Genomic DNA, 22,419 nt, shown 5'->3' with positions numbered 1-22,419 from the left:
TGTTTTGTTTGAGCTCAGGGAAGTACAAATAATTTGTTGTTATACTTTCTCTTTCTTGCAGGGTGTCTTTTAGAGTCCTTATGAATCTAGAGTAATGGACTTTGTATTAACTGGGGAGTGGGAGGTTATATCTTGTTATATACCTAACTTGTGTAAATGTGTGTTATATTGTAGTTTTCTCCTAATTTTCTCTTTTCTGTATAAATACATGTAGTTAGTTTTAGCATAAACACAGTTTGAAGGTTTTTTTCCCCTCTCTCCCTCTTCTTTTTCCCTTGGCTGGTTGGGGGGAGGAACACTTTTTCTCTGTCTTGGACAGCTGGTGTTTTGCCAGCTCAACCCAAGAGAGGGGCAGAGGAGGAGCAGGCACTGATCTCTTCTCTGTGGTCAACAGTAACAGGACCCAATGGGATGGCCTGAAGTTGTGTCAGGGGAGGTTGAGGTTGGATATCAGGAAAAGGTTCTTCTCCCAGAGGTGAGAACAGGCTCCCCAGGGAAGTGGTCACAGCACTGACCCTGACAGAGCTCAAGCAGCATTTGGACAGTGCTCTGGGGCACCGGGTGTGGCTCTTGGGGATGGTCCTGTGCAGGGCCAAGAGTTGGACTCGATCATCATCATGGGTCCTTCCAACTCAGCATATTCTGTGATTCTGTAAATAGAAATCAGAATTGGAATACAAAAATTGGAATTGGTTCATCACTGGAAGTGAAAAAATGTTCATCATCATATTGCAAAAGTCTGAATCTGCTGTTTCTTTCTTATCTTTTTTGTTTACAGCCATATAATACTGTCAAAGGCAGATCTAAGTTGCAGGATTTAGTCCAGAAAATTTATTGGCATGTTACTAGATAAGTCTTACCAGCTTGTACTTTTCTACCTCTCCTCAGAAGTTTGTAGTCAGATAAAATTAGTTTTGCTGGTCTGGAATTACTTTTTTTTTGTAAATGCACATCAGGTAATTCCTGGTTTTAATATTTACCATGAAGTGTAGTGAATTTGTTGCCATAAGGTTTAACAAATGCATAGCTATGTTTGAAGTGCTCTTAAACAGCATAATGTGCTATTATGGTTATCTTTTTTTTTCCTGTGGTCTGACAAAGGGTATCTGGATTTCTCTATTGATAGAAACAAGTACAGTAATACAAAAGATTAAAGTCAGGTTTGTGTAGTTAAAACATCATGTCTTAAGTGATATTCTCAAAGACACAGGAAACTGCTTGAAGCTATCAAGGTCAGTACTTAGGAGACATCTTTGAAGAAACTCTTCCTAAGTACAAGGGCTTAAAAGACAGTCTCCAAATCATACACTTAATCTTTCTTACCTTAATTTTTAAAGTGATAAAGGGAACTGCTCAAAGCGTCTCTGATGAACTCTTAACTTTCAGTATTTGCAGATCCTAGAGGCCTTATTGTGAATAATGAATAGTATGAATTTTCAGTCCAGAAAAAGTGCACAAGATAAGTTAGGTTGATCCCAGAATTAGGTTGTATCCATGGAAGAGCTTTATTTTCCATGCTTGGCCTATGTTTCTAAGTGTTAATACCAGTCTCTGTAATCACATATGTTTCACCATGTAGCATTTATTGCCACCTTGTGGGGAAGAACATTACAAACAGATTGTTTGGGCATTCATCATATCTGCTATTCTACTGTCTCCCAGCACAAAAAAAAATCTCACATACAAGACACTGTATGTTCTGGCACTGAGTGGGACACACTTGTTTCCCTGGTTTGTGGTGGGATTTTTTCTGGTTTTAAATGTTCTTGGATAACCCTGTTTTGAAAATACAATTTTTAAAAGCCATGAACAAAAAGCACCTGCAAGAAGACTAGCCCAGTAGGAAGGACACTGTTCTGGGACAGAGGGGATCTGATCTAACAGTCTTTGCCATTTTCCTAATGTGTTAAAGTGAATGCCCATCGCACTGTTTGCTTTTCTGGAGTGTTCTCAGTTGTAGTAGAGCTGCTCTTCACTTACTTTTCAGCAGGATGGGGCATATATGTCAGTCTTCCACAGTCTGTTCTGTACAGTTAATTTTCCTCTGTGTAATTGGCATCAATCCCAGCAATGCAAGAGAAGCCCTCTCTGAACAACCAGTAAACTCTGGTATTTCTGCACAGTCTTGAAAGCAGAACTTGAAACGGTATTTTCTGTGTCCTGGGTGAGGGCTGTGACTCCCAGTACTTTGTGATCTGTTTTTTTCTCCTATTTTTCTTTTTTCACCCCTTTTTCTTGCTTTCCTGAAACCTTTCTCAAAATTTTGACTGAAGAACATGTTAATTGAAACTGAATCTTTATACATACTACCAATAAAACATGATAAAAAGTTTGTGACTACCTGTTACGCCAGCATTGTCTTAATTGTAAGTAACTTTGCCACTATGCTTAGGGGAAGAAAAAACACCTGAGGACTTTTGGGATTTAAGGACTCTCCTTACATTAAAGTTAAAAAATAAGCTTATGGAGTTTTGGGGTTTTTGTTTTGTTCTTTATTTTCGAACTTCAGCATTACTCTTGTACCAGTACCAGATGCTTCACCTGGGTACCAGTAGCCATTTACTATAAAAAGACAAGTGCCAAACAGCAGATAAGTCAAGGAAGATCTGAGAAAGTGATTGTTCTGGCTCTCCAGGCTTCTTACCAGACTTGACAGATAACGTGGGTGAGATTTGCAGTGCTTTATGCAAGGTAGTGGAGTTCATCACCAGAAGCCTCTGTGGTGGCTGGTCATTCCTTGGCTAGAGATCCAAAGAGCAAAGCTGCAAGGCCAGGCACAGGTCTGTTCTAAAGATCATCCAAATCAAATTTCCCGTTTGTTCTTCTGTCTTTGGTGCTCCTCAGAAATGATTCAGTCATGTCATTAGAGAAGCCATGGGTTTGCTGTTTGTGTGTCTCGTAACTGGCACATCATTAGGGAAGGGCAGCTTTTCATTACTGTCAGTGCTGTGAAAATCTAAACCCACTCAAATCTGTAGCAGTAGCAAAAACTATACTGGTGAGTAAGTGCAAATACACAGTTCCAAGCCTGATAATTGTTTAAAGCCTAAAAATAATGGATACATTTGCAGGTATCCTACACTGGCATAACCCACCACCTTTGTCTTTTCTTTCAGACAATGACTCTTGAGGCCCATCGGAGAGTAGTTGTGGAATACATCAGAGCAATCATGTTAAAACGTATATCTTTCAAGAATGCAGAAGAGAGAAAAGAGGGTGCAGAAAAAATGATCAAAGAAGCAGAACAGTTCAGATTTTTGTTTAAGAAGCTTGCATCTGTAAGTATTTGCTTTGGGTAATGCTGTTAACCTGGTAATTTAGAATAAACCACACATGTTTACTGCTTGGGGAAAATGGCTGGGGTTAGATCTCCATGTCTCCAAAATGTTGGGTGACTTGTGAGTATCAGAGATGCCAGCTGAGGGCACAGAGTTTCTGAACACACAGGCCTGCTGCTGTAATTCCTGAGTACCAGTTTCTACTGCTTTGTGCTTATACAGCTCTCTGCAGCTGAATATTTGAATGGCTTCATAGAGGTGGATAATAGTATATATAGTTATAATAGTAAATGAAAGCAAAAAACAGTTGTTTGTTTAGAAAGATACATTAAAAATGGGCTTTGCTTTTCCTGGCCAGAAGAAAGAGTGATCTGGCATTAAATATATGCAGTTACTTATTACCTACCTAAGGAGCATGCAGTGTATTCATTTGGATCAACAAGACAAGTATGTTGACCCCATTTAAAGTGCAGTAGAAATACAAAAGACAGGCCTAAGATTTTTCAACTGCATAAGGACCAGGAATCTTCAGGAAAGCTCCTCGGGCCAAGAGATGACAAATGCAAAAAGAATGCAGAGAAAGATAAAGCCTGAAAAACTGGCAGAGTTCATCTCTGCTCGCTGTGGAAGGTGCTGAGGCAACTCCTGCATCAGAGCCCTTCAGTATGTGGGATCATGTGTAAGATCCTTTTCAGATTAAGGCATTGATAAAAGGTGTTGTGGAAGAAATGAAAGAGACAATACCAGACTAGCAGAACCAGATGACCTGGAACTAAGAGCACTAAATATAGTCCAACAATTAAATAGCTAAAGTTCAGTTGATCAGTGTTGAAAGCTGCTTTGTTGGCCAGATGACTTGGAGGAATCTAATGTAGGGCCAGTTTTTAAGTAATGTTTCAGAAGAGATCTGGATTTCACATGTTAAAGACTACAATGTATCACCATGTGGATAAATAACAACATGCTGTTTGCAGGACCTGACTTTCTTCACTGATATTCTGAGAGTAGGTCTCTGAATGATAAACAGGGACAGAGAGAAGGGGATTAATGGTGACAATTCACAAATATGTGGGGTTTTTAATGTCTGAAAATTCAGCTCTTTGGGAAATTAAAGAGTGTTGTTAGTCAAAATATTAAGTACAGGACTGTTTTTAGATTTGGGAGGTATTCCTATTGTTTTGGGGCTTTTTTAATTTTTTTTTTTTTTTTACTTTTGCAGGGCTCTGGAGAGGACACTGAAGGACTCTGTGACATCATTGAAGCCATAGCAGAGGTCATCAAGCTGACTGATCCTTCACTGCTCTATCTGGAAGTTTCAACTTTAGTCAGTAAATACCCAGATATCAGGTAGTTATCTTTGCTCTCAAATTTAAGAGAGATATAACAATTACAGTTTCTTTTTGGTCTTGGACAAATTTTCAAACAATGGGAAAATATTTTTCATATTTTAGAATGTAACCACTTCCTTGTGAAAAATAAAGCTAATGTAAAATGTAATAATAATTAAAATCCTTCAATTCTGCATTTTGGGAGGATAAAACAGGTTTTAGAGTCCTAAAAGCAGACAAAACAGTGCTTTATATGGAGCTGGCAAAGCCAGTTCTGAGCGACTAAGGATCTGATTAAGAATTAAAGTGCGTGCTGAAACTCAGTGAAAGGATTGCCAGCTAAGTGCTGGTTTTACTCTGCAAAATTTCCTAATGCCAGTTTTACCATTTTCCTTTGGCAGGGATGACCATATTGCGGCTCTGCTGACCGTGAGAGGCGATGCCAGCAGAGATATGAAACAGACTATCATTGAGACTTTGGATCAAGGTCCAAGCCAACCAAATCCAAACTATGTGCCAATTTTTAAAGAAATTACAGTTCCTACCCTAACTGTGCCAAAACTTCTTAAGTAATTGACAGCTCTGTGTTTGTGTGTCATTACTGCTCTGGGATCAACAGGTTTGAAATATTTGAGGGCAAATTTAGCAATGCCATTTCAAGTGAAGTTCAAAATACATTCATACTTGCTAGGCATGTTTCTTTCTAAAGACTTGGATGTAAGGAAATATAGTGAGACTTCCGAAAGAAGATAGATTAAGGGTCATGTTTGAAGAACAAAGCTTCTACTGGCATGGGGGTTTTTTACTGACCCATTTGTTACAGCTGTTTTTGCTGTCAGCAAATACTTTTTTCTTGTGGCATATGTTTGCACAGTGCACTGCAATGCTGTATAAAGATACTTACACCAAAACCTACAGAGCTGTATTAGTGCTGGATATACCAACATACATCGCTTACAATTCCTAAGCAGACTCCTCTAGAACTGTCTTTATATAGCACTGCATTGAGTGTTAATGTCCTCAATCCACTTTCACATTATATTTTGTGTATGTACTTAATTTGGTGTAAAATAGTTTATTGCAGAAAACTTAACTATGAAATCAGTTTCCTAACTTAAGGGATTGAAGGAAATTGCTACAGTGCAATTAGATTATAGGTTGAGTAAATAAATAAAGACATAAGGTACAATTTTTTTCATTGATTCACTAAAAACAGCACATAAAGCACCACCAGTTCAATAAAATTTTAAACCATTTCTATGTTCAACTATGATTCTTTGCATCCTTACAGATTTACAGACGATGTAAATCTTTTCTCTTGTTATAAGTGTGAATAAATATTGGATTTAATAGTTTTTTGAAAACACAAGATGCTGGGTTTTATTTCCAAAGTATTTTTGGATTGATCTAATTATAAAATAGTACTAGACAATTGTGGATTCAAAATTACTTGATGAAGGACACAATGAAGGCATTTTTTTGGTACCTGAACAGAGCTGTCAGAGCTAAGTCTAAGGAAGACATGAGCATACCTTGTGTAGCGTTCTGGAGTGTGCAACTCCCTGGGCCTGTGGACAGACAGGTCTTGTGCCATTCTGCCCGGGACTGACTCCTCCCTGCTCCAGAAGATACAGGCCAGGGCAGCAGTTTGGACAAAGTATACAACAAAGTGTGTGTCTTTCTTCCCTGCTGGGAGCATGTCCCAAAGGATGAGGGTGACTCCCTAGGGCACTGTATTGATGTCTCTGTGCTTGGGAGGCTTTAGGGAAGGCTGGAGAGGCACACCAGGTCCCAGGGGCCTGTATGTATGTATGTGTGGCCAGACTTCGCAAACAAAGATTTGGGAAGGGCTCTCCCCACGTGGGTATGCCCTTCCAGCCTGTGCAGAGGATTATTTTAGGTGAGGCTCAGCGTGCGCAGAACTGGCCCCACCGTTTAAGTCCCAAGGTCCATTTGCCACGGCCGAGCGAGCTTGGACAGTGACTGTGAGGTCCTCGGGACTGTCGCAGCACCCGGAACTAACCGGGGCTGACCCTGCTGAGCATCCGAGATGTGACGGGATGGGATGGCAGGGAGGCATTGAACTGCCAGGGAACGGTCCCACTGAGACTCGAACTCAGGTCCTTGGGATTCAGAGTCCAGAGTGCTCTCCTTTACTCCACTGCTCCTGGAAATCGCGGGTAGGTCGACGGGAATTAGGCTGATCTTTGGATGCTTGCGTTCAGCCCTCAGGAAAGAATTCAGCTCAAAGTTACGCGGGAATACTAACTCGGCTTGTGGTCAAGTTCAGTCCTGCACCTTAAGTTCTTGTGTGCTTTTTATCTTCACTTTGTGTAAGGCCCTCAGTAATGTTTACAAGAGATACTCAGTCGGGCCTCGTTTCTCCCTTTACTTCCTTCTACCTCTTGCAGCAGCAATCACTGCGGGGGCTCGGAGATTAAATTTAGGCTGTTTCGCTTCCAGGACTCCGCAGGGATCGGCTCCTCCTGCCTTTTCGCGAGCTCCCACCTCGGATGATGCTCGTGGAGAATAGCGGGGAGTAGCCGTCACTCGCCGGCCTCACGCCGCAAGGGCGGGGCGGAGGCACGCCACTCCCCGGGGGATTCAGTCCCGGCGGGAGAGCCCCTCCTTGCCCCGGGGCGGGACGGGGCGGAACGGCAGCACTGCCCCCGGGATCCGGTCCCGGGGGGAACAGCCCGTCCCTCCCTCCCCGGGGCGGGGCGGGGCGGGGCGGAACCGCAGCACTGCCCCCGGGAGCCCCTCCTTCTCTCCCTCCCCCGGGGCGGGGCGGAACCGCAGCACTGCCCCCGGGATCCGGTGCCGGGGGGAACAGCCCGTCCCTCCCTCCCCGGGGCGGGGCGGAACGGCAGCTCTGCCCCCGGGATCCGGTGCCGGGGGGAACAGCCCGTCCCTCCCTCCCTCCCTCCCCCGGGGCGGGGCGGGGCGGGGCGGAACCGCAGCACTGCCCCCGGGATCCGGTCCCGGGGGGAACAGCCCGTCCCTCCCTCCCCGGGGCGGGGCGGGGCGAGGCGGAACCGCAGCACTGCCCCCGGGATCCAGTCCCGGGGGGAACAGCCCGTCCCTCCCTTCCCGGGGCGGGGCGGAACCGCAGCACTGCCCCCGGGATCCGGTCCCGGGGGGAACAGCCCGTCCCTCCCCCGGGGCGGGGCTCCGCGCGGTATTCCCCGGGCGGGAGAGGCGGGGCCCGTGACGTCACGGGCGCGCGGCGGCGCGGGCGGGGCGCGGCGGAAGCGCGAGCGCGGCGATGGCGGCACCGTACCGGTACCAGCCCCCGAATGGCGGCGGCGCCGGCCTGCCCGACCCCTCCTTCCTATGGAACGTCTTCCAGAGGTGAGCCCGCCGGGCACGGACCCGCCGGGGCAGGGAGCGGGCGCGGGGACGGACCCGGAAGCTGCGGCGGGAATGCGGGCACGGCCCCGGGCAGCCCGCGGTAAACACGGCGCTGGTGGCCCTGTGGGAGGAATGGCGGGGGGAGCTGTAGGAAAGGGATGAGGGGGAATAAGTGTGGCTGTGCTTTAGCGCAGGGGGAAAGGGGGCTGATGGGAGCGAGAAGGTAACCTTGAGAACGCTGGAGCGATTGTTGACCTGAGGATCCAGAAAGGATTACCTGAGGATCAGTGCAGCAGTACAGGAACGCTCGTACAAGGCAATCTGAGAAACGCCTAATGGAAGACTTTAAAGCTGCCAACAAATCGGTACCCTAAGCTGCGCCAGGGGAGGTTTAGGTTGAACATTGGGAGGCATTTCTTCACAGAAAGGGAGATTAGACACGGGGATGTCACCGTGGTCACATGTGCTGGGTGGAGTCACCGTCCCCGGAGGTGCTTAAGGAAAGACTGAACGTGGCACTCGGGGCCATGGTCTAATTCACGTAAGTGGTGTTCAGTCAAACGTTGGACTCCGTGATCTCGGAGGTCTTTTCCAGCCTAAGTGATTCCGTGAAATATTCTCTTGAGCTCCCCTGGAGCAGAGGGGCCTGTAGGGAGTTACTAAGCCTGTGTTACACAAACACACCGTCGGGACTGTAGCAGGAAAGCAGCTAAAGGAGATTTCACACTTGTGTCATGTCGAGGAAACCGGGGAGGTGCCTACGTTGGATCTGTTTTTATGGGAGATGAGTCAAGACAGGTCCTGTGACACAAGTGACAGCAAGAAGAGGTTAAGCAGGAGACAAACTGAAGTTGCCAAGACCGGCTGGTGTTTACTGAGTGACTCAGGAATGCAGCAGCTTACCTACCCAGCCTTCTGTAAAACCATCAGAGCACTCGGGGGAGGCAGACATGAATGAGGCCATTTCTTTTTTTAAAGAGTCCAGAAAGAAGCAGATTGACAGTCTGACTCAGGAAAGTGTGTGGAAACCATTTAAAATATTGTAGTTAGTCAGACTTAATGTAGGAGTTGCATGGCTTTTGTTTAAAGTGTCCCTGTCTGGAAGATTACTGTATAAATTCTGAAGTATGTTTGATAAAAATTGGGTATGGATATAATGGCTGAACTGATAAAAATCATGTAATTTCTGTAGTTTCCAAAAGGACTCTCAACAGTACCAAAGGCCTTTCAAGCAATCCAGTAAATGCAGAATGAATGGGAAGGTCCTCTGGTGTGTGAAAAGCTGACTGAAGGGTGTGTGGTCCCCTGGCACACTGACAGATGGAACTGTACTGGGATCTTTATTCAATGTGTTCAGGAGCAACTGAGGGAAAAGAGAGTAGGTCCAGATTAGATACTAGGAAGAAATCCTTTACTGTGAGGGCAGTGAGGCACTGGAACAAATTGCCTAGAGAAGCTGTGGATGCCCCATCCCTGCAAGTGTTCAAGGCCAGGCTGGATGGAGCAGCCTGGTCTAGTGAAATGTGTCCCTTCCCAGGGCAGGGGGTGGAAATAGATGATCTTTAAGGTCCCTTCCAACCCAAACCACTCTGATTCTTTGCAGAGAGTTAATGGTCAGACGAAGTTTGCTGATTCCTGCCATAAGTGAGGCCTATGAAGGTTTGCAGGAGCACCCTGCAGTCCTGAGTAACTGGCTTGTATCAGCCTGTCTTGGCCAGATCGTACTCGCTGTGTGACAGGTGAAATGCAGAGTAGGCACCTGATGTCCATGAGCAAAACCCATTTTAACTTACATAATTTTGTTCATAAAATGCATGTGCTGCCTGATGATGCTCAGGAGCAGGATATGCAGGTCATAACACATTTTCATGAAAATATCAGCATTTAGTAGAAGCTCATAGAAGGTAAAAATGTTCAGAATATTGAGAAAAGAAATAGAGAATTAAAAAGGGTAATATGTTTTTGTTACTGTAATCTTTGCAGCTTGTGCTTGCATCTTCAGTGTTGCATATGGCTTACATAATTTTTGAGATGGGGAAGGAAGCAATAGAATGAACTGAAAATGTTTAGCAAAAGACAAGGACTAAAGGAATAAAAGATCAGCTTCTGCAAAGAGGGATCAACTGAGCAGGACTCTGCTTTGGAATGGTAGGAAAAAGGGAAAATAAAAATTGTCAGTCCAAGGGAAGGTCCTTGTTTGAAATGAAATCCCCCCCACTTTCAGATACCCTTCTGAAGATTCTCCTTTATTTGGGCAGAAATTACTTAATTCATTACTTTTGCCATAGAACTAGATTCTCTGAGGCAATAGACTGTGAAGACTCAGTGGAAGCTGGAACCTGCTTGTCCTTTTTCATTTTTGAACCCTGTTGAAAGGGGCCAAGACCCTGCAGCCAATTGAGTCTATCAGTACTCTGGTCACATTAGTGCCTCCCTCTGCATTGCCAACATCTTACTGAGAGAATCTGGGTGCCAAACCTGTCACTCTGGTTTTGGGGAAACAAACAGCTTACTAGTGTGACAGTAGGCACTTTGTGGATTTAACCAGCATGGTGTGCTCTGCAGTTCTCTTAAATATAGCAAAGTACTTTCTTGTGCAGAGCATGCCTAAACTGTTTTATTTTCAGGGTGTGTTTCTCTGTGTGTCTCTTCACTCATAAGTAAATCTTGCAGTTTTTCTTGTAGCTTTTATCTTGTTCCAGAACGTCTCCTCAGTCTGAGTGAAGTGTTAAATTTGCAGTTACTGTGAAGGGTTGACCAAATTAAGTGCAGTTAGTGACATTTCAGGAAAAGGTTAATCTTACCTGGTGAGTAAGAACCAGAATGTTCAAGTCTTCTGTAAGTGGAACCTGTGAATTTCAGCCATTTAAAACCTTACCACCTTTTTTCCCTCCCCAGAGTTGATAAAGACAGGAGTGGAATTATATCTGACAATGAACTTCAGCAGGCATTATCCAATGGTAAGTCTGTGATGAGCAGTCAGGTAGTTCATTGTAAGCTTAATGTTACATTTCTTGTCAGTCTGGTTACTTGATGCCCCCATTCTTTGTATGGGGTGGTAAGAATGTTACCAGTGATTAATACTATTTAATCTACAGCAAAAGACTGGGGAGGGGAAGGAAAAAAAGGACAATTTTTTGTTTGTTTTGTTTTAAACTGAGTATCTCTTGTAAACATTACCGATTTATATTTTGAGGAATGAAGGCATCCCTTTGTTTTTTTCCATCTCTGCTTCCCGGAAATCATAACCAGTTATTTATATATTCCTCACTTATCACTACTGAACTTTTGTTTTTTATCCAGGATCAGTGTATAACCTGGACAAAGATCAGCTGTTGACAACCAGCCTTTTTACTGCACATAAAATCTTTTCATACAGTACAGCAGAAATTGAAGATAGTCATTCTTGGAGTTTGGCATGTTTAGGGGTTTTCCTAACAGAGTAGAAAGATGTACTCTAGATCTAATATTAAACTTTCTGGAAGTCTGTCAGTTCCCTGTATTAATGGTCAAAAAATAACTAGGGTATGGTCAAATAACTCATGGAAACAAAATTAAAGTGAACTTTTTTATCCAGTAGCCTATTTTTACTTTCCTCTCATGACTCAGCCTGGGTAGGGTTGTGCTTTGTGGTTTGTTTCCACTTAGGAATCTGAAAAATGGCATATTGAGGCTGTTTATGCACCTTTGAGTTCGTATCAAGTTCCTCCTTTCCCAAGGTTTAATTTGTTTATCCTTCCTGTGCTTCTGACTGAGAAGGGCTTAAACTGCTGTTGTGCCCTGTGGTGCCCACAAGCTGAACTGCCTGACTTGACATAAGTTTGGATGGCTCTATTCAGTAAATTTGCAATCTAGTAACTGAACTGGATTTATTAGAATATTTAATAATGTATCTGATAAATTAAAAGCAGTGTATTGTGGCTGCCAGACTAGATCCATAACTAGAATAGTATTTTGAGTAAAAGCTTTAATAAAAGCTAAGTTAAATTAATTAAGTCACCATTTTCCCTTAGATTACAGTGCTGTTTGGAACTGGTGGAAACTGGCTTTACTTGCCATTTTAAACTTCATGCAGTTTAAATATCTGCTCATCTGATTACATTTCTTTCCTTATTTACAGTGCAGATTAGCAGTTGCAGTGCTTTGCAGTAATGAAGAATGCCTACCAAGTGAACTGACTGTTAAGACAAAATATTTACAGAGCTGTAACCTCCTTCATTCCAAGAGATTCTAGATCTTGTACACAAAAGTCACTAACAATTCACTGTATTCTTTTCAACACATATCCTCTAGTGGATGGTTGTGCATAGCTGTCCTGCAGTCTAACAGGGGTTTAAAAGAATGTTATGTGTTTATTTCTAAAACATCAAAAAAAGTCTGCATACTGCTGATTAAAATTTGAAGCTCAGTGTGGTTCTGACATTTTGACATTTTCAACATGTCAAGTTTATGCAAATAGAACAGTTTGCTTATGTGGGAGGGACTGATCATCAGGCTGTATAGCTGTTTACACAATAAAACCCTGTGCTTCCTTCTTGTTCTGTGCTGCCGTGGGAAGTTAATAGTAGAGTCAGGAGAGGAGGCAGGAGCAGTGTTTCAGTGTTTGTTGAAATAGGCTGAAATCAGTACAGTTCTTCAGCTCTGGAGTTGCTCAGATTTCGCTCTGTGGCATCTGTGTGAATATTTCAACACGAGCCAAGTTAACTTTCAGACTGTATTTTCGCTTTTTCCTCTTACTCTGTTCAGAGTTAAATGCTTGCACCCTATTAATAATTCCATTCTTTTTTATTTTTGTTGGGAGACATACAACTTTAAGGTACTGATATTCTCTGTATAAAATACTGCTTAAGCATTTTCAGAGCTGTTTTTACTCTTTCTCTGCTTGTTTCCCTTCATGTGCAAACAGCCATACAGTGTGTACAGCTCAGGGTTTCCCCCGTTGCTGCACCTGTGGGCTGACACCACTGCAGCTGGACCCAGCAAAGCTCGGTACCAACACAGCCCTCCTGTGTGTGGGCACCTGCAGGCAGCTCCTGCATTGCTGCCAGTGCCTCTGCAGTGCCCCTCTCTCACTGAGTCAGTCCCTTGTGCTCCCTGTGCACAACTGCAGTTAATGTAATACATGCTGCCTCGTCCTCATGGTTCCCTCACTCTAGAGAACTGGTGGTGAAATCTGGATGAGGCACAGGACTTCTCTTAATTTAAAGCTTAGTAGTACAAAGCTCCTCTTCAGATGATTGCTGCTTAGGCCCTTTCAAGCAGCAACATTTCTTGTTCTGAAAATACTAATTTAAACTAACACCTAATTGATACAGCGGTGGAGGTGGGATAACTCTAAATTGCACTGTGCAGTTTATGCCATTTTAGAGAAGTCTTTTTACTTCTGTCAGAAAATAAGTGCCCTGGAGTAGTCCTGTAAGACAGGAAATGAGCAGATGGCTTCTTACTGAGGAACAGATAGGAGGCCTTGATTGATTTATAAAACTCTTTTATCAGTAGAAAAAGAGGTACTCCAGTTTTGATCTTGGTTTCTATCCAATACTTCTTGACAGCCTGGGATGAAAAAATCCTTCTTAGATCTTCTAGGATTTGTTGTTTTATTGCACCCTGAAAAATGTTTCTGTGTAGTATTTGTGAAGCACTGGTCTGAAGTCATCTGTGAATGGTCAAGAACGTAATTACTTCAAAGCAGCCTTACTTTGTAATATGTCAGCTACATGTCATCTAGCTCTGAGTTCACTTTTCCTGATTTTTTTTTGTTTGTTCTATTTTTTTAAATGTTACTTAGTGTTGAGGAACTAAGTAATTCTTTCTGTTTCAGGCACATGGACTCCATTTAATCCGGCAACAGTCAGGTCAATTCTTGGTGAGTATAGTTGTGTGATGGGAAATAATGAAGATACTGTTCAGATAATTGAGAATGCTGTCAATTGCTGCAGGTTTTTTTCCCCTCAGAGTGCCCAGCAGTATTAAGTTGAATTCAAGTATTTTCCTTTTGATTAATACAGGAATGCCCTTTGTGTGCACACACATGCACTGAATAGATAGTAAATGTAATTTATGCATGGGAAAATTGTAATCTTAAATGTTATAAAGCAACATTATATAGCTTGTCTTTTTAAGTAGTTTTTCCTGTCTTACATTTTAATCCTGTAGAGTCCTCCAGAAAATACCAAACAGAAGCATTACAGTGTTCTAATTCTCTTTCTTGGGTGTCCTAAAATAATTGCCACTAATGTGGAAAATGATCGTAGTAGAACATAAGGACAAATATTTTCAATCACACAGTTCATAAATCCAAGGACTGAACTTTTTGCTTTGTTTTCACTAAGAATTCAGCTGTGAATTCATCACTGCTGTGTGACATGCTTTCTGTGTGTCAAATGCAGATGAATATCCCAGCCCTTTCGGCCATCAATAGACTTAGAAATGTGTTCTTAGAAAAGAACAACCCACTCCTCTGCCCATTTTGATTGATCACTGGATGATCAATCAAACCCTCAATATTTTCAAACAATAAACATTCTGTAATTCATTCTGGTCGTCTTCCATCTTGCTTTATCTTTTCCTCCATCAGTGGATGACTCCTTGCTTTTTCTTAGCAGAATTTTCCAAAGTATTGCTTGTATTTTAGGAATTTCTTTTCTCTGTCTTCAGTACTTTCCACAAAGTGCTCTTGCTGTCTTCTTAAAATACTGGCAAAATCGTTGCTGAGTAATATGACTAACATTTTATATGTTTCTTCTTTTTTATTTCAGGCATGTTTGACAGAGAAAACAAAGGTGGTGTGAACTTCAATGAATTCACGGGAGTCTGGAAGTACATCACAGACTGGCAGAACGTCTTTCGAACGTATGACAGAGACAATTCTGGAATGATTGACAAAAATGAGCTAAAGCAAGCACTAACAGGTTTTGGTAATTCAATTGCAATTACAGTTTTTATGATTGGGTTATGTCATCAAATGAGCTTCTTATTGTTAGGCCTTTACTGCTGTGACAAATGTGACTGAAAATGAGGCAGGTGAAGGGCAGCTACCCTTTTAGGCATAAGGTTCCTTTTAACTATTTCCATGCCACGAGCATTTCTTTTTTTAAAGCTCTTTCCTTTAATGGAAAAAAAGAGAAAACATTGCACACATGTACTGACACGTGTAGTTCCAGTCTCCTGAGTGAGCTGCTCTGAGAGCATTTCCAGCGCTTCAGGCAAATGTCTGAACTTCCACGGTACTTGATACAGCTTGCCACTTTTTAAAACAAAGCCAGCTGTCTGCCATGAGAGCATTCTGATGGCAAAAGAACTTCCATTCCATTGACTTCATTTGTAAAGACTTGAGCTGCAGCCCTAAACCGTTCCCTCAACCAGTCAGCTTAATCAGTAATTATATTTTCTGTGACTGGGTATAGTTATTATTAAGCATGGATTTTATTGCATGCATTTTTAACAGATATTTAGGAAAAAAATCTGTTTTAACTCCTCACTGTTTTCTGATATTGTGACACACAGCCTGCTAAATGACCTTGATCTTTCTATATAGAAGGACTGTGGTATTTGAAACCTTTTAAAGCATTTCTCTTTTTCCAAGGTTATCGACTGTCTGATCAATTCTACGATATCCTTATTCGGAAATTTGACAGACAAGGAAGAGGACAAGTTGCTTTTGATGACTTTATTCAGTGCTGTGTTGTTTTACAGGTAAGAAATTAGCTTTAATCCCAACTGAAAAAAAATTACCTTTTCTTCAGCTGTTATGGTTCTCACTTTAATAATGGATCTAGAAGAAAAGGCCAATGGTTTATTTAGAATAAACCATTTGAATTAATTATACAAGAGCTGCTAGAAACATCTTCATGTACTGGTCTTCATTAGTTATCCATTTGCATCACAAGTAAATTTGATGCAACTGGGGGGAGGGCAAAAAGAATGTAAAATAGTCTCCATGTTTTAAAAGGAAAACACTTAACAATATCTCCATTAGTGTAATATGCAAACTTCTTCTGGAGCTTGAGTGTGTCAAAGGTGTGTCATGGCCCATGGTGCCCATAATTCTCATAATCTGAATTAGGACTTTTTCGTGTATCTCTCTGTTTAAAGCTGTGACTAAAAGGAGTTTGACCTTGTAGCTGAATTATTCAGTATTTCATCACAGCAGTTCCTGCAGGGACAATGGTAGTAAAAATAATTTCAAACAAACCCCAACAAAAACCTTTCAGAGAGAGTACTGTAGCTTTGCAGGCATATTTCTTTGTCCAGAAATCAATCACCTCATTGCTTAAGGTTCCTCAATGCTTATCTGACTTTTCTGAAATGTATGTAAAACTTTATGGAAAAGCTGGGAAACTGTAGGAGTGGAGAGTAAAAAGGCTGCTGCTCTTACACTGGTCAGCACTGCAAGAATCTCTTAAATTTTGATATGGAGTATCATTCAGCTGATATTAATGAAACCATGCTGGTAATTATTCTGGTCCAGTTGGCATCTCATTGTACAGAGACAGCTCAGACACCAATGACACACAAATCATATTTGCCTAGAAGGTGAGAAATGCCTAAGGTATGTGTTGAATTCTGTTTCCAGAGGCCTCTCAAATGGAGAATTGTTTTCCCCTCTGCTTTAAAGCCAGTTATAAAAAGCTGTTTGGTCTGTAAAGAAGTGCCTACAGATAGCCTTAGATATTGTATCATTATTGGCAAAGAGCTGTCTTTATACACAAGAGACTGTAAAATGGCTACAGAGGAGAAGAACAGAAAAGGTTCATAGACCTGCAGAATCCTACGTGGCAGGGGGAATGCCTGTCAGTTTGGACCTTCCCAGCAAACAAAAATGTGTGTTTTTCCCTCTTCCTCAGAGGCTGACGGATGTTTTCCGACGATACGATACTGATCAGGATGGCTGGATCCAGGTGTCCTACGAGCAATATCTGTCCATGGTCTTCAGCATCGTATGACACTGATCACTAGGAACTGCACACTGGCATTACACAGACTGGAGTTGCCAAATCATCCTGTACTGAATAAGATTATTGATGTATTATAATGGATGTAACTTCACATTCTTAAATTTTGTATGTTGGTCATCACCTTCAGAATCTCTACTTGAGTTGAGTTTTATTTTGTATTATTGTACAGCGTGACCATCTCTGCTTATTGTAGTACAGAAAGCACAGAATCTAGATTTAACTGGTGCAACTTTCACATATCCTGCATGGGAAGAATGACTGTTTAGAAATGCCAAATTAAAATAATGCTTGTTAGTTTATAAAAAGAGTTGAAAGTCAGAACTTGCACAACATGTTTTGCATGTGCCTTACTTTTTTAAGAGTTTAATGTATTAATTTTTAATACAGAATTTAAAATTAAGTAAAAATACTAGATCAACTTTATTAGTCTGAGTTCACTTTTGTACAGCTTCAAGGAGGTGGTGGTGTTATTTCTGTATTCTAATTTTTTATGGTTCAGGGGTCTCTCCCACTTGGTCTTTCTTGTCTTTCATTTTCTAGCTGCTTTCTCTCAGGGTATCCTTGGGCAAGCTTCAAACACAACTTCTTCACACCTGTGTTCAATACTGCATCTTCCTTGATAAGTCCCCACAAAAATGAACTTTGACTACTCTGAATGTGTTTCTTCTGCTTAGGCATCTCATTTAACATCAGCAGTCTTCCTTTCTGTGCTGAAGCAGTTAATTGAAGTAGCCTTGCATTGACAGTCACTCATAACATTACTATTTACAGCTGATGAGGTAACAGTGGAAAAACTGAAGCAAAACAAGCAATGACTGTGTCACAGACACCATCTCCTGCAATAACTCTGCAAGTAGCAACTTGGAGGAAGCAAAGAAAAGTTAACAAAACCCCCTCAAAGTTACAGTGTTACTTCCAGGAGACCCTGAGATCAGCTCAGTTGGTTAAAGCATCCTTGATCCTTGTGGGTCCCTTCCAACTCAATATTCTGTGATTTGTGTCTCAGCCAAGATAGAGTGTCTGCTGTCAGGGTGAAGACAGCAAAGTGCAATTGTTAAAAAGCTGTCATGCAGAGAAGCTGCTACAAGTTGTCAAGTGATAATCAGACCCTTAGTGACAGTTCAGTAACACTCAGAATACTCTTCTGTGAAATATCTGGGGAGAGACCAACGGTCTCCACAGCCCAAGCACACCAAATAAAAGAGTTCTCCTAAAGCTTATCAGGCATTGTCACCCAAAGGACAAGGGACTTGGGTGAAGAGGGGGAGCAGGACGATGTCAGAAGCACCTCACCCACCAACGTTGGATGAACTGTTAAAGTTTCTTGTGTTTAAGAAGACAAGGAAGAAAGACTTCCACCAGTTACTGCTTGCACCTTCTCCCCAGAGGGCTGAGATTATCACTCTTCAGAAATAAATCATTAACAGAAGAGCCTCACCATTTTGGGCTCAAAAGAACTTTCCCATTCCTTTCCCACTAAGGTGTGTGTCCCTTTGGATCATATACCCACATGAAATTCAGTAATTCTGGGAAATGTGTTGAGGAGCATTAATAGGTCCAAGGTACAAAACTGGAAAAGCTGGATTCTGCCAGACTTCCCAAGCTGTCTTCTCTGAAAGATGTCTCTGTCCAGCTGGCCTTGTTCTGCTTTACAGTCTTCCATGCAAAACAGCTGGCTTCAGCACTTTCTAAAGGAACATCACTGCTGCAGAAAAGCACCAAGGTGGCTTTGGATTGGAACAATTCTCCCAGTGGGAAACACTTCTGAAGTTGCAAAAGCTGGTACACCACAGACCAAGAAAATGGCTGAAAAGTAGACCATTTACCCCACAGTACCTGTTCTAGTCTGGATTTTTATCAATGACTTTTTAAGGAAATGTGAAATGGAGGGAAGGGGCTCAGGTGCAGCCTCAAAGCTCTTGCCTCACTGCCAAAGCCTGTGATGTAGCTGGATTAGTGCTGACAGGTGGCAAGCACCTGGTGCTGCTCTGCAGGCTGTCAGTGCCTACTCGGTGAAGGTTGTTTCTTAAGAAGGACTAGAGCCTGGAGAAACAGGAACAGGCAGAGGAATCATTCTACTCCAGGTCTCTACCACATGGGACCAAGACAAGGCAAAGGGGTTTCTTGGGAGTAAGGAGTCGTCAGTAATTTATAGCTTAGGAAACCTTTAGTAAATCAATGCCTTCGTAACTTGGTTACTACTCCAACTCCATTTCAAACTGTTTTCCCAGTGTAGGACTCTGCAAATCAAGGAGGGCCAGTAACTGTTGCCCAGGTGGAAAGACCATTTAACTAGGGCTGAGACCATCCAACATAGGTTGACTATGTAATTCAGTGGATAAAAGTGTAGGGCACAACTACTGAGTGTCTGCCATTATAAACCACCCAAGCACTTCAGGAATATGAGAGGGAGTAAAGGAAATGGTGAATAGGAATGGAAAAGGAAAGCATATCTTTTCACATGCAGAAGCAAAATAATTACAGAAGGAGAACTTTAGACAATTGAGTTTATATGCTCAATAATAAATCGTTTTCTTGAGTTTTTGTTAAAATTTACAAGACAAGGTCCAAAATCATTTTGACAGCTCATGAAGACTAATCCTGCTTCAGCACCAGTATTTAACACACAGAGACACAGTTCAGATGTGGGTGAGAAGAAAATTGATAGTCCACAACACAGAAGTGAGAAGGAAAATAGCCACTGGGGAGTTACCTGTCTCACTTTACTTTTTTCCTTCAGTTCCCTGTAAGCTGGTTTTAATTACATAAAGCAGACATTTAAAGCCAGGCATTCATCAGCATGTGGCTCAGAAGTGTGGGGAAAACAAAAAAAAAACAACACAGACCACTGATAAACATGAATGAGAAAGTATGTGGCATTGTGGTTAGCTTTTCTTATTATATTATCTGGTTGCCTTACAGATTATTTTACTACTTCTTAATAAGCTTTTGCCAGTAGAAAGAATGAAGAATTTTTATTTCAGTATGAATTAATTCATCAAATGAGTTTTAAAGTCAATTTATGACAATTTCATTCTGAACAACATGATAAAATCTGCATATATTTCACACCTCTTTTTACTGTGCAAAAATCAAACTAAGTAATATGCCCTGTTACTTACCAGTCCTAGAATACATTTTCCTCATATAGCATCACATGAAGACTGAGAATACCTTTGCTGTGACATTCTCCTTTGTCTAAGCAGAAATGCAGTGTATCAATTTCTAAAAATATGCTAATTAGAAACCCTCAAATTAATAGAAGTGGCCTTACATTTGTGTGAAGGAAAGTAAACCTGTATTTTCAATGTATATTCCTTCTAAGTAGGTAACAAAAGTAAGCTTTTTTTTCTGAATTGAAAAGGGTGTTAAAAAGCTTAAAAGGTATTTCTGCTGATGGAGTAACTTCAACATATTTTCAAGAAATAACAAAAGATTTTTTTCTGTAATATACTGAGATGCAACAAATACAATATAAAAAGCCTGAACAAAATAGTATGTTCATCTCCTATGTGCAAGTTTTTGTTCCAGCTATATTTCACGTGTTAAAAAATGAAACCCTACCTCCCTTTACCTTCCAAAAATCAGTTAAATGCAGAATTAAATGCAGTCTCTTTCCTGAAAGCCAAGAGATGGAGCTTCTCGACTCTTCATCTGTTTCCAGTTCAGCTCTTGTTGCTCCTTAATCTTTTCCTCTGGTTTCTACTAGAACATTGACAAATGTCTGAATATTTATTTCTAGAAAGGGAAGATAAAGACATTTAAAGTTACTTCTATTTCATGGTAGTTCACATAATACAGCATAGAAAAATGTTAAAGTTTTCCTGTTAACTAGCTACTTAATTAACTAATTCTAGTACAAGCAGCATAGTTTGCATTTATCCAAATGACAGTAGCATATGCCCACCTCCTTTTAGAACTCTCTCATAATCTATTTCCAAAGGATAATCTTTTATTCTTAACATTAAGGACTATTTCTACAATAACTAGAAAAAATAAATTGTCATATAATGAACCAGCTCTTTGATAACATTTCTCTTATGTTATCCCAATGGGTTTGACCCAATTGGATTATTTGTTATAATGCCATCCATGTTTGGTTCTGTGTGCATTCCAGTATTTTTATTTTATGCCAAAACATTCCCTAGAATAGATTACATTTTCCTCATATAGCATCACATTAAGACAGAGAATCCCTTTGCTGTGACATTCTCCTTTCTTTGTCTAAACAGAAACTAGTGTATGTAAGCATATTGCAATGTAACATTGCAGCCCTAACAGTACAAACTCATGATATAAAATGCTAGTTAGAAAGATGACCTAGGACAAACCTCTCAGATGAGGAAACTTTTGTTCTATCCAAATTTTCTCCCGCTCCCTGCTCTGTTTAGTTGTGAGGAGTCACAGTGTCCTCAGAGAGGCAATAACACCTTTCTTGAGCTGATACAGATGCTGAGCAAAAGGAACTCAATTCCCCTGAACAGCACATCCTGTCTGTACAACGTGCAATCTGCTGCCCATGTTAAAGCAACTGTGCTGAGGTAACTCATTTTATATGCGAACAAATCACAATCTTACTTTGAAGTACTGGGTAATGTGGAGCCAACTGTTTGAGCACCCTGGTCATTGTAGGTATATCCTTCCCTTGTAGTCTATTCACAGTGTTTGAAGCAAGACCAACATTATCTTCGTCAAACGTCTTATCTGAGCTTCTGAACTGCTGGTAATCTCTGTATGAACCACTGCCAGAAAATGAACCCTGATGTGAACTCCAGGCACTCTTGTAGCCTGCCTGCTGATGCTTGAATCCTTGACAACTAGATTCCTGGTTCCAGCTAGACTCCTGGTTCCAGCCAGATTCCTGGTTCCAGCTAGAGCCCTGGTTCCACTCATTCCACCTGGTGTTTTGGTACCACCTGGAGCCACCTCTTCCTGAAACAGCAGAATTTGCAGAAGATATACAAGTGTTCACAGACTCATCATTCGTGTAAGAGCAAGAGCTTTGCAACTGATAGTTTGTGTAGTAACTTCCAGATAAAGGATATGAGGCTGTAGAATAGGGACAAGAGAATCCCTGATCACTCACACTCCATGCTTTTGTACACACTTGTTGATTCCTCCATTGACTATTTGCCCTGTCATATGAGAGTCCAGTATCATGGAGTTCACTTCCTTGCACATTGTTGGACACACATTCTGCTGAGTACGCTCTCCCTGGGCTTGCCTCATAGGAAGAGGCCCCACCAGCTGAATTACTGCCAGAGGCACATCGGTTGAACTGTCCCAGCCATTCACTGACACCACTGGCAGGACTTCCAGTCTGAAAAGAGTCCGTGAGTGTAGACATCATTGCAAAGGCATTAGATCTCAGATGACAGGAAGATGATCCATCATCTGTCTGGTAACTGTATGAGTGAGCAGGAGCAAAAGAAGCATCTGCAGAGCATTCTTCATACTGAGACAAAAAACTTTGATTCCAGTTAGAACTGCCTGAATAAATACAGA

At 41.7% G+C, this 22,419-nt stretch overlaps 3 protein-coding genes across 10 annotated transcripts in view; 2 read left to right on the top strand and 1 right to left on the bottom strand.

Annotated features, from left to right (window-relative positions):
- EXOC3 (exocyst complex component 3) overlaps positions 1-5,862 on the top strand; it is a 29,364-nt gene extending 23,502 nt beyond the window's left edge. For both annotated transcript variants that reach the window (XM_071554988.1, XM_071554989.1), the window contains exons 11-13: positions 3,117-3,278; positions 4,498-4,625; positions 5,008-5,862. In XM_071554988.1, the coding sequence (XP_071411089.1) occupies positions 3,117-3,278; positions 4,498-4,625; positions 5,008-5,179 (462 nt within the window). In that variant the 3' untranslated portion in view covers positions 5,180-5,862. The remainder of the gene's footprint in view (positions 1-3,116; positions 3,279-4,497; positions 4,626-5,007) is intronic.
- Positions 5,863-7,786: 1,924 nt separating this feature from the next.
- On the top strand, positions 7,787-17,333 carry PDCD6 (programmed cell death 6). Of its 3 annotated transcripts, none has more exons than XM_071554986.1 (6): positions 7,787-7,957; positions 10,856-10,917; positions 13,779-13,823; positions 14,716-14,868; positions 15,543-15,652; positions 16,804-17,333. In XM_071554986.1, exons 1-6 carry the CDS (start codon positions 7,872-7,874, stop codon positions 16,900-16,902), a joined length of 555 nt encoding a protein of 184 aa, XP_071411087.1. In that variant the 5' UTR covers positions 7,787-7,871; the 3' UTR covers positions 16,903-17,333. The 3 variants fall into 3 exon arrangements, with proteins under 3 accessions (XP_071411087.1, XP_071411086.1, XP_071411088.1); XM_071554985.1 differs by having other exon boundaries at positions 7,793-7,957; positions 14,716-14,874; XM_071554987.1 differs by lacking the exon at positions 7,787-7,957 and adding an exon at positions 10,247-10,764 and having other exon boundaries at positions 14,716-14,874.
- A 2,541-nt stretch (positions 17,334-19,874) lies between these two features.
- LOC139671701 (uncharacterized) overlaps positions 19,875-22,419 on the bottom strand; it is a 29,553-nt gene continuing 27,008 nt past the window's right edge. For all 5 annotated transcript variants that reach the window (XM_071554981.1, XM_071554979.1, XM_071554983.1 and 2 more), the window contains 2 exons: positions 21,493-22,404; positions 19,875-20,652 (listed from right to left, as the gene is read on the bottom strand). In XM_071554981.1, coding sequence (XP_071411082.1) covers positions 20,597-20,652; positions 21,493-22,404 — 968 coding nt within the window. In that variant the 3' untranslated portion in view covers positions 19,875-20,596. The remainder of the gene's footprint in view (positions 20,653-21,492; positions 22,405-22,419) is intronic.

Source organism: Pithys albifrons, chromosome 4, assembly GCF_047495875.1.
Source record: "Pithys albifrons albifrons isolate INPA30051 chromosome 4, PitAlb_v1, whole genome shotgun sequence".
Classification (NCBI taxonomy): domain Eukaryota; kingdom Metazoa; phylum Chordata; class Aves; order Passeriformes; family Thamnophilidae; genus Pithys; species Pithys albifrons.
This window is presented reverse-complemented; position numbering and strand designations above follow the sequence as displayed.